This window comes from Bemisia tabaci, chromosome 8 (assembly GCF_918797505.1).
Source record: "Bemisia tabaci chromosome 8, PGI_BMITA_v3".
In the NCBI taxonomy this organism is placed as follows: domain Eukaryota; kingdom Metazoa; phylum Arthropoda; class Insecta; order Hemiptera; family Aleyrodidae; genus Bemisia; species Bemisia tabaci.
Genome location: NC_092800.1, coordinates 25,360,108 through 25,371,014, shown reverse-complemented (window position 1 = coordinate 25,371,014; position 10,907 = coordinate 25,360,108). Strand labels below are relative to the sequence as shown.

Here is a 10,907-nt window from a genome sequence, read left to right as displayed (position 1 = left end):
TTGCACTGAATTCACTTTCTGCTGCCGATAAAATTCTGTGAAATTTTCAAACAAATTTAACCAACAATTCCTCTGTAAAAAAATTGAATGACGGCGGAAATTTTTAAAAATCGCATATCGACGGTGAAACTACCAAACCACGTATTCGGTTTGCGACGTCGCAGACTTCCTGTCATACTTTATTTTTTAAATAAAAAACTACTTAACATCCAGTCTTGAAAATGTCTGTGATTTTTCCTCTTTGTGCGGAGAAAATTCCGTGAAAATTTCAAGGAATGATATTAATTTGGTCTACTTCAAAAAAATAAAATGTGAGCGTAGATTTTTAAACACCGCAAACGAGATACGTGGTTTGGTAGTTTCACCGTCGATTGACACTTGTAATACTTTAGCCGTAAGGTGATGATTTGTTCTTCCCTTGTTAAGTTACTTAATTCATTTGTTATCGATGCGATGAATCTAAGAAAATTCTGAAGCGAAACAATCATCCTAATAGTTTTATTTTGGCACTTTTCCCAGAATCTTATAACATTTTCTATGGTTTTTCCAGAGTGTTATCCAAATGAGTGGATTCCGGTCGCTAGGAGATGGAGAAGAAGTAGAATTTGAGTGTAAAGCGACTGGAAAGGGACTTGAAGCAACTTTAGTAACCGGACCCAAAGGATCACCTTGCGTTGGTTCCAGCCGGAGACCTGTTTCCAAGAAAAGATTCCGGAAATTCAGGTACATGATCAATTAATAAAGGTATCAAATAGTGAGAGATTCATTCTTAGGCCTCGATAATTTTGGAGCCTCATTTTACTTATTTCAATATTGAATGCTTTCAAATTTGTATTCTTCATATCATCATGAACAAAATAGTAAAATTGGGGTGGGAGATCTTTGCGGCACTGTGAAGAGAGTTAGTACTATGGGGCCCTATTTGGACTTACTTTAACCAGCTCAAATTGCAGTGAGAAAAAGGAAAAGAAAAGAACTGCGGGCTAAATCTTGAGGTAAGATTCTTATTGCAGATTCGAATGAAGTTTCACGATCAAAATGAGGATAGCGTAGTGATAGATTTTCACTACTATTGGCAGGTTTATTTTTCATCCCTAGAGATTTCTGAGAAGATTCGAAATCGGGAGGGAAAAAAATCTCAAAAGGAAACGAACGCTCGCATTTACCTCATATTGCTTTCCCGGAAAAATTTGAAAATAAATTGTTTTTTTGTATTGTTAATCATATAGAGAACAGAATAGATCAAAAAAAAATCGACATACTTGTTAGGTGGAGTTTGATATGATTGAGTTATGGGCAGTTTTTTACACGAAACAAGACATTAATCCTCGCAAAGATAACTATGTATAAATGACAGAGGATGCGCTCTATGGGCTATCTGAAAAATTGATGGCGGAATAGCTACATTATTAAAAATTTTGAACTGAAATGTACAGAGCAGTTGACTCCAAACCTATTTAGACGTATTCCTGCCAAACGGAATTATGTGCATTAAGATATGAGCTCTGAGTACCATAAGAATGCCTACATATTTAACAGGGCTCACGTCATAATGCACATAGTTCCGTCTGATAGAAATACGTCCATTTAAAACTCGGTGAAATTCCCAAATCACGTATCTCGCCTTGCGACATTGCAGATTTCCTACCGTACCTAGTTTGTCAAATGGTAAAATTCTCAACGGCAAAATTCTTAAAAACTGTCATCATTGTTCTTCTGTGTACAGAAAAAATCCTGTAAAAACTTCGAGGCATGACATTGTTTTTTTATCCTCCAAAAAAATAAAACCGGATCGGAGATTTGAAAACTTCGCAAACTAGGTACGTTGTTGGGGAGTTTCACCGTCAACATGTTTCCTCTTCAGAATCAGTGGCTTGGCGTGCTTTGGGATTTATCGATTGCTCTGCCATTTAAACCTATGGGGAAAAAATCAATAAACAGGGTGTTCGTAACGAACACCTCAATAATCGACTCTATACTATAGCTTCAAATCGAGACCTATCGATAAATCGATTGTTCACGCCACACCACCTTTCAGAATCTTACAGAGAAAACAATTCACACACATAGGCGGATTCAAGAAGGGGTTGTGGTAGGCGCACGACCCCCCCCCCCCCCCTCCGGTTCGTCTGAATAAGAGGAAGAAGAAAAAGGGAAGAAAGAAAGAAGGAAGGAAGGAACGGAGTAAAGAAGAGAAGGAAGTTTGTGTTTGGTAATTATTCATGACGAAATGCACTCAAAGTGCATACTCAATGCTTTAAAATGTCGAAAATCTCCCGAGGGAAAACCCCTGAGCCCTCTATCGACCCCCCCTCCCCCTCCCGTTAAAAGTGTCTGGATCCGTCTACGTTCACACAACGTTAATGATCTCCTATTAAATGGACTGCATTTTGCAATTTGGAACTATAAATTCTGGCCCGGTTTAAGAACAACGTATGTGCCATTAGTTTCCCTGTGAACATAAGTGTTTTTCCAGATGAGCCAGAATTTATAGCTCGAAATTGCAAAATGCAGTCCAAATTGCCGATAATACTTTGGTCCTAACTAAAACACTGAGGTGAGGAGAGCATGGACTTGTAACTCCTAAGGCCCGAAAGGGCGCAGTCAATTCACCTCGAAAAACACTGGAAAAATGCCGTTGGCAATCTTCAGATTCTAATGTCAAAGCTGAATAACCAAGAGTGTTTATAAATGAGCGTCCTTCCGGAAGAATGAGTAAATTTATGCAAAAACTAAGTCAAATGTGTGATCTATAAAACTTGTAAACATGAAACATTTTAGAAAATTTGAATGCATAGGTTGGCTGCCCTTTAGGGCCCTAAGAGCACCTTGACCTAACCTCCAAAACTACCGACTTGTCCGCACTCTCCTCATACAGGCACTCTAGTCTTAACCATGGAATAAGTAGACTACGCTAACAGAAGCGAAAGCTCCGTAAGAACCAATGGTAACATTTTTCTTCCCAGGCTCGGTCAATCTTCGTACTCATTGAAACCTGATGTGATGTTGACCTACAATTATAAAATTGGAAAGGAACAAAATTCAAGCAACTTTACGGTACTTCTCCAAATTAACGGTGAATAAGTGTAAAAAAATATATTTTACTTCCGAAAAACGTCTGTATCCGTTATCATTCGGCCTCTTCAGATCGTCGACATGCCGAAGACGTAAACAGTACTTATTAACTCATTTTCGCTTTGATTAGAGTCCCTTTATACTGAGAGTCAGACAACACCCCCTCATGGAGCCACAAACGGGAATAAAGATTACACGAATTGAACGTTTTTCGTAATCTTTGATCGGCCCATTCTCAAATTCCTTTCTCTCATTCCGTTTGTTCCTTGCCGAACCCGTAATTCCTCGGTCCATTACAGATCATAATATTTGCAAATGGTGAAAATGCAATCTTCATTCCCGTTTGAGACACAGTGGAGGCCTAAAATACGGTAACCAATCAGAAATGGAGTCACATTGTCTTGACTCTCAGTATAAAGGGACTCTAGCTCCGATGACATAAAAATGGCGGTGGCTTTCGCTTCTGTTGACGCTGGTCTCTTTATTCTATGTCTTAACTAAATGGATAAATGACTTTAATTTATGTGGCAGGTGTTACAACTGCGGCGAGTTCGCGAACCACCTGGCGGCGAAATGCTCCCTGGGCCCGCAGCCGAAGAGGTGTCACTTCTGCAAGTCAGACGCCCACCTCATCGCGGACTGCCCGTCCAAGCCGGAAGACAAGCACGACGAAAAAGCGGGCAAGTCCTCCGTCAACGGCTCCAACGACGCGCCCGAATCCAACGGGGACGCTGGCCCCCCCTCCAACGGCGCCCCTTCACCGTCGCCCTCGAAAAGCCCCAAAGACGACAAAAAATAAGCCCTACCCATTCGAGAGTCGGTCATCCCCGACCCTCCTCTGTAAAAACTTACTTTTAAAAATCGCGAAAGTTTCGGCAAATCGAAAAGTTTGTCTGTTTGAAGTACGTGTTTGTTGTTAAATTAAGAGTGCATGCACTTTATATGCGAAGCTCTACAGGCAGGAAAGAGACCCCGGAAAATTTTTCAAAAATAAGGCACTTCCTTGGAGAACTAAAAATGAGTAGTTTTAAACCGATTTTAAATCTTTTCAGACTGAGGAAAAGCTGAAATTTTCCTGAATGCATCGACGGTGGAACTGAAAAAATGTGTATCTTGGTTTGCGGCGTTGCAAACTTCCGGTCATAATTTATTGTCTACATCGTAAACTAGTAAACGTCATCTCTTGAAAAATCCGGTAATTTTTCCTCTCTAAGTGAGGAATATTCTGTGAAAATTTCAAAGCATGATTCGTGTTTAGTCTCTTTGTAAAAAATAACATAGGAGCGGGAACTTTGAAACCTCGCAACCGAGATACGCATTTTTGCAGTTTCACCGTCGAAATGGTGAAGCTGCGATCTTTGAGGGAGTGTTACTCTCTTTACTCTTTTCTCCTTTCCGTCTAAAAAGGTTTAATGTCTGTTAAAAACCAACGTTATTTTATAACGAGAGGGAATTCACTTTTTGATACACCAAAGTATCACCAGTATCCTTGGTTGCAACTCCCCGGAAATTTCCGACATTTTTATTATCTTGCGGTAATTCTCTGTGTTCTCAGCAAGTTCACCGATTTGTTTTCAAACACGATTAACTTAAGAATCGGGTGCTGAGGCAATTTTTTCCAAAATGAAGGAAAGGCCAGTCACTTTACCACAGGCTCGCAAAATTATCGGAAGAACGGAAAAATCCTTCTGCTTTTCCAATAATTTGACACACCTCCCCGCTCCGATTTCGGGTTTTGGTACATACCGAATGAACACAACCACAGTGAAATTACCGAAAGATCGTAAAATTACCGGAAATTCCGTTTATGATGGATTACAATCAGGAAATTTTGTCATTTCACCGTTTTCCCTTTAGTGTGCGCATATCGGCAAAATCATTAACTCTAATTTAGATTAAGCCCTTGACTACGAGATCACTACCCCCCATGATCCCAAGTGAAAAAAGTTCAATATAATCCTTTAGAGTCTCTGTGACGTCAGATTGGTCAGGCTGATTGTGTTCTGACATCAATATCTATATTTATATTCATCACATTGACGTTACTGCGTTGTTAAAGTGACGTTCGACTGACTTTAATCTTGAAAGATACTGATTTTCAAGTCGATTTGCGCCACACGGGTAGTCTGTGCCATGCAATCAAACTAACTTTTATCTCGGCAATTCACTTTAATTGAACTCAATCTCATCCTTTTTTGTGGCGAAAAGAGACTTTATCGAGCCGTTTTAGAAATAAAGTTCACAATATAAGTGTATGCACACTTAATTCTGAGAGGACTTCCTCAACGCATGCCTCGTATTATAAAGCTCTGCATGCTCCTGTTGTGTAAGGGGTTGAATTCTATACCGACATCAAAAAACATATTGTCGTTCTTGAAGCGTTGGATGGAAAATCAGACATTCATAAGTTAGTGATCCTGTACTAACAAAAAAGCTCAATATTGCCAACAATATAGCTTGTTTCACCACTCATCATTTATACACGTCAATTGCAGCGTTTCTACCTACGACAGCTTCTAAATACTTTGAAAAGTCGAATTTTAAGGCTCCGGAGATTGGTCAATATTCGATTACATATAGTCTTATAGAAGATCATTGAATTGGTCTCCTTTTGGATTATCTTTGAACTTACCAAAATTCCTTCAGTCATGGAGAAAATGTTTTCCCTCGAAATTAAACGTAAAGTAATGTGGACCAATGCAAATTTTTACTCAATATCCTTCGATTCAAGTATAAAGTTAAATTGCTTTTTCTTCCTGTAAATTCAGTGCATTTTTCGAACAGAATTTAAACTATAGTTATTGAGTTGTAGACTTGGCTTTATGAAGTTTGATCGTTTCTACAAATAATTAAATTATCTTTAATTTATTACGATTCTCATATATGGAGCATTAACTATTGAATCTTTGGAATAAATCGTAATAGATCTTCGACCATAAAGTGAGTGTGGAAAACGGATCATTACTTTACATGAAACGATGGAACGGTCTTCAGCATTAGGAATGAATCCTAAGGAAAGCAGCTTGTTAGGATGGTTTCCAAAGCAGCAGCCTTTGGAAAAAGTCTGGCTATTGCCACCACCTCTTACAAAAGTCAATCGTTGCCATATTCCTACCTACTTACTAACCTCAGGGAATCTTAATTTAAGTTACAAAGTAAGCTCTTACGCGATCTTCACAACCAAATCACTCCTTACGCTCAGTAGGGTTTTGCCACTTAATTTTCGAAAATGAACCTCACTATTTATAGGTAAGTTGCAGAAACCATTCTATATATTATGTATGTATAGTAAAATTCCATTCTCAGGGTCTGATTATTTCAGAATGAATACAAAATGTCATTTCATGCAACGAAATACTGTAAATTCTCTATTAACTAAGTGAGAGACAGGTATTATTGTAACATAATAAATTGATAGATTCAAAAGCTCAATATGTTCCAGCCAAACGCTCTACCTACCTAGGTATATAATTAGTCAGCTTTTATGGTGTTTAAAGAATTCCATTTGTGAGTGGGTGGAAATCTAGTAAACTTTACATGAAATGTTTAAGAAGTTTATTGATAGTGTTTTATTAATGTTATTCTTTGTTGTTAAAATCAAAACAAATTATTATTAGCGCTAAGAGCATTTATAGATAGTAGCCCAATTATTACTTTACCAAATATGTTAAAAGTACAAAATATTTTCGCAAAATAAGTACTTACATGATAGGTATATTTTTTTACAGCGTGAATCACTTGTAGTACCTACTTTAGGCAAATTTCTCCCTCAATTTCGTTTTATCAGGCGCGCCATTCTTAAAGATATGAGGTTTACCGTAAAAATGCCTGTTATTATGAATCCATTATTTTTTCGACATGAAGCGGCACTATCATTACGCAAAAGTGTTAATAACATGCATGTGAATGTGGCAGAAATGAGTTAGAGCGCAAATGATGGATTAAAACACCATCCTAATCTCCTTGTCCCAAGAATCGACTACCAGTCACCTGCTAATATTTATTAGCTGATAAAAAACTTAATTGGATTCCATCGTTTCGATATCAAAAGCAACAAATTTCAATAAGCCATTGGAATCGGTCAGAGATCAAGCATCGTGAAACATGTGCCATCATCAAAATCTTTCATTGAGCAGGGTATAAAACATTAAATATTTGATTTCGACCCATACGTGAGAAATGAGCATTTTTTATGATCGTAAATTCAAACTTCCCGCCCCACCAAGAAACCGAAGTCCATCTTTTGATTAAAAGACTTGTCTTGCGGTGCTAACTCAACCCTGTCTGTAAGGTGTGTCATCAACTACTGCAAACTTTAATCATTTTGCGTCTGCTTTCCTTGATTTTTTACAATTATGAGGATTGTCGTTAGCGGTTGAGATGATGTTTTAATTTAAGATTTGGCTGCTAGCTCATTCCGCACACAAGAAAAATATTTTAGGGTTGTAACGGTTGTTTTTATGGGATAACATACGGTCTGCTCAGTACGTTCCACGCACTTGAAAGGAGGTGCAAAAGTTGGGTGTAACGTATTGTTTGATCGGTGGCAGAAAGAAAGTAACGTCTCAGGACATTGCAAAATTATTTTAAGATAGGTTCCTGTGAAACTAAAATTTTACGATGACTCAGTTAAATGTATTATTACCACGTACTACGGGTGCATTTCCACTTCCATGTCTGTAAATTTAACAATATCTGTTATTGTTACCACTTAAAGGGAATTTTTACAACAGCGAGCAATACACGAATCCTAACACCTGTATACGAATAAAAATAAGAAGAGCTAGTGAAAATTTTCTTCGGAAAAAGTGTCGGTCATGGACAAAAGAACAATACCTTCCTGTTTATTTTGAAATTCGCAAATCGACGGCGTTAGTCCGAAATCACGTATCACTTTTGCGGTGTTTCAAAATCTCCGCTCTTACTTCATCTTTTTTCTAAAATGAGAACAAGTCAACATCATTCCTTGAACTTTTCACAGAATCTTCTCCACGAATGGACCACTAGACAAGGTACGAATTTCAGCATTCTGATACATGTTTTTTAACTAAAATTTCACGTAAAATACGACGCGCACAACGAAAATTACCAAAATGAACTCCTCCCAAAGATATTTAATGATTCTTGATGCAAGAATTCAAACCACCCGCTCATGAAAACTCAATGCTTTACGTGATTCACATCGCGTGCTAAACGTTATCATAACAGTCTCTGCGGTATAAAAATCTGGCAACCTCAATCTTGATGCTTTGGATCAGCTATAGCAAATTGCTTATATTTTAAACAACACACGGTGGGAAATGAACAATGCTCGATTAAGAAGCTTGTTGAAACGGTTGTAGTGCGCGATTTGACTTATGTAGAGCTTTGAGTTTCTCGTGAGCGGGCAGTTTAAATTCCTCGTAACCAATGTAAAATAAAAACGTTAATATCTTCGTTAGGAGTTGATTTCAGTTATTTTCGTTGTGCGCATCGTATTTTACGTGAAATTCTGGTTGAGAAACATATATTGGAATGCTTAAATTCGTACCTTGTCTAGTGGTCCATTGCCGTGAGTAGATTTCCATTAAAAATATAAAGTAAATCGCAGACCGAGATACGTGGTTGCGCACTTTCACTGTCGAAATTCTTCACCAGTCTGATAAACTATGAAGTCATCAAAAATATGACTTTCAAAGAGCTTGAATAGATTATTTCTGCTTTGTTGAAAAAAAATCGGTTATGCTGTTCGGAAAAAGCTCAAACATAATTTTAAAAAAGAAATAAAAAACAATCGAAATGAGTTCGATCATTAAACTCACGACTCAAGTATAGTCTAATCTTGTTGCTTTGTTGATTTTTCATTTGTCTTATGCATTAATAGTCAATTTCTCCTGTAAGCAATTCTGACACAGGTACAAAAATATTCAGCGTGTACAAATAAATTAATCATTCTTAAGTAAGTTATTCGCATTAAGGCAGTTAGTCACTGCGTTTAAAATGAGGCTAATCAAGGGCTGGGGAAAACTAAGCGCTTTTCCGTACTTTCATTGAATTTAACATCTCTCAAAATGTGTTTCTTTCCTCCGAGGAAAAGAAAGGAAATATACCGAAACGTCATCTTTGAACCTATGAAAAATCATTAGGACAAAAGGAAATACGGTTAATGAATTTATCTGTCAGTCTACAAAGAAACTTTCAATGATATTCACCCTGGACCTAATCCAGAATATATTCATAAGTAGAAAGCAAAGGTGATAAATTAATTTTTTGTATCCTTTTACTGATTTTAATTCTGCATTATTTCGTAAGTTTGTGTTGAAGAGAAGAATAGCTTCTCTCTTCTTGTTTGAACCTATGAGTTTGTTTGGAATTTCAGAGAAAGCTTTCAATTGCCTCACGTGCACTCACAGTATCTAATCAGCATTTACAGAATACGAAAAAATATTATTTTGATACCTGCGTACGGATCTCATGACATATATAAATATATGACATGATATAATGTTATGTACTTGTATTAGACGCCTTCAATTTTTACGTAAGCCAAATACTTACATTCTAAGAAAAATGTTCTTTTCACCTTTGCGCCAGTTGCTGCATTCATTCTCAGCCAGCCTTTTCCAAATCTGTTTCTATGTTCAAAACTTGAGAGTTAGACAGACGGAGCTGTTTGAATTTGCATGATTCTCCCGCTAATAACTAATTAGTTAAACACATAAGAAAAACATTAACGCAGGCGGTAACCTGTAATCTCTGAGTATCTTTTTCTTCTAAGGACTTAACCTCCCCACTTTCATCTAGGATAGTCCTAAATGTTGCTTTCATGTTAGATGATGTCCTTAGCTGTCTTGCATCATCCTATGGTTTCCCCACATTGGCTGAGTCAACCTCATGTGGAGAGTGTACTCTACTTGGCCTGGGGAGGGTCTAATTTGTAGCCTCAAAATATCCTCAACTTGCGGAGATCAAGTTATACTATTGGATACTTTGTAGGTATAAGAGAGAAAAAACCATAGTACACATTAACGTAGCATATACACCATCAAAATATCAAATACATCTACGTCATCGTAATCAGTAAGCAGCATGTAAATAAGTTTTTTTAGGAAAGTTTCCAGGAGGCATTGGATGTTCCGGCACTATAGTTGATTTAGTTGTATTCCTGCCGGAAATCTCATGCTATTCTGAAAACTCCAACTCCAGAATTTCTCCAGTTGAATGAATGATATCTTACCTGATATCAATCCTCCAATTTAATCTTTTCCAAGATTTAATTACATGTACCTATAGTCAATGATCGTTGAAGATTAATTCATAATCAGTTTTTAGAGAATGTCTTTTGTTTAGCCTATATTGTTCGTATGTGAAGGTATTGTTGAACTCAGGTTTTCTTTTCTTCCTCCTATCTCAATTTTCCTATTCCTCTACAATAAGTGTCATTATGAATATTGTATCGTTTATTTTTTTTTCAAGTGGCTGTAAAATCAGTACAAAATACAACGCACTACCTCATTACAGAAAAGAGAGGCATTACCTCATTCAATAATATTCTCGTTCCTTATAAAATCTGCAGCCTCAACGGAACGCATGTTTCGAACCGGCACCATTACATTCTTCGCTACATGCGCAAGACGAAGGGCACACATACTACCGTTCTGAGGAAAGCCGTATGAACATTCGAAAGTTGCCAAATTTCCTCGAATAAAACATGTATTTTAGAGGAAAGTTATGCATATTTTTCTTTGAAAATTTCAGATATTTTAGATTAAATTGCGTACAAAATTGTCTGAAAAATTTGAAGAAAAAGATTCACAATTTTTCCAATAAATCCGTTTTATATTGAAGGAAAT

General features: G+C 37.1%; 1 protein-coding gene across 1 annotated transcript; it reads left to right on the top strand.

Moving 5' to 3' along the window:
• Positions 1-468: 468 nt before the first annotated feature.
• Positions 469-7,342, top strand: LOC140223813 (protein lin-28 homolog). Its single transcript, XM_072303114.1, has 2 exons — positions 469-723; positions 3,607-7,342. The coding sequence occupies exons 1-2, from the start codon at positions 563-565 to the stop codon at positions 3,872-3,874; spliced, it is 429 nt and encodes a 142-aa protein (XP_072159215.1). The 5' UTR covers positions 469-562; the 3' UTR covers positions 3,875-7,342.
• Positions 7,343-10,907: the final 3,565 nt, after the last annotated feature.

Excerpts from the sequence above, each read along its gene's own strand:
- LOC140223813 (XM_072303114.1), top strand. The coding sequence starts at position 563 with ATGAGTGGATTCCGGTCGCTAGGAGATGGAGAAGAAGTAGAATTTGAG. Across the intron at positions 724-3,606 it reads AAAAGATTCCGGAAATTCAG|GTGTTACAACTGCGGCGAGT; the intron begins GTACATGATCAA and ends TTTATGTGGCAG.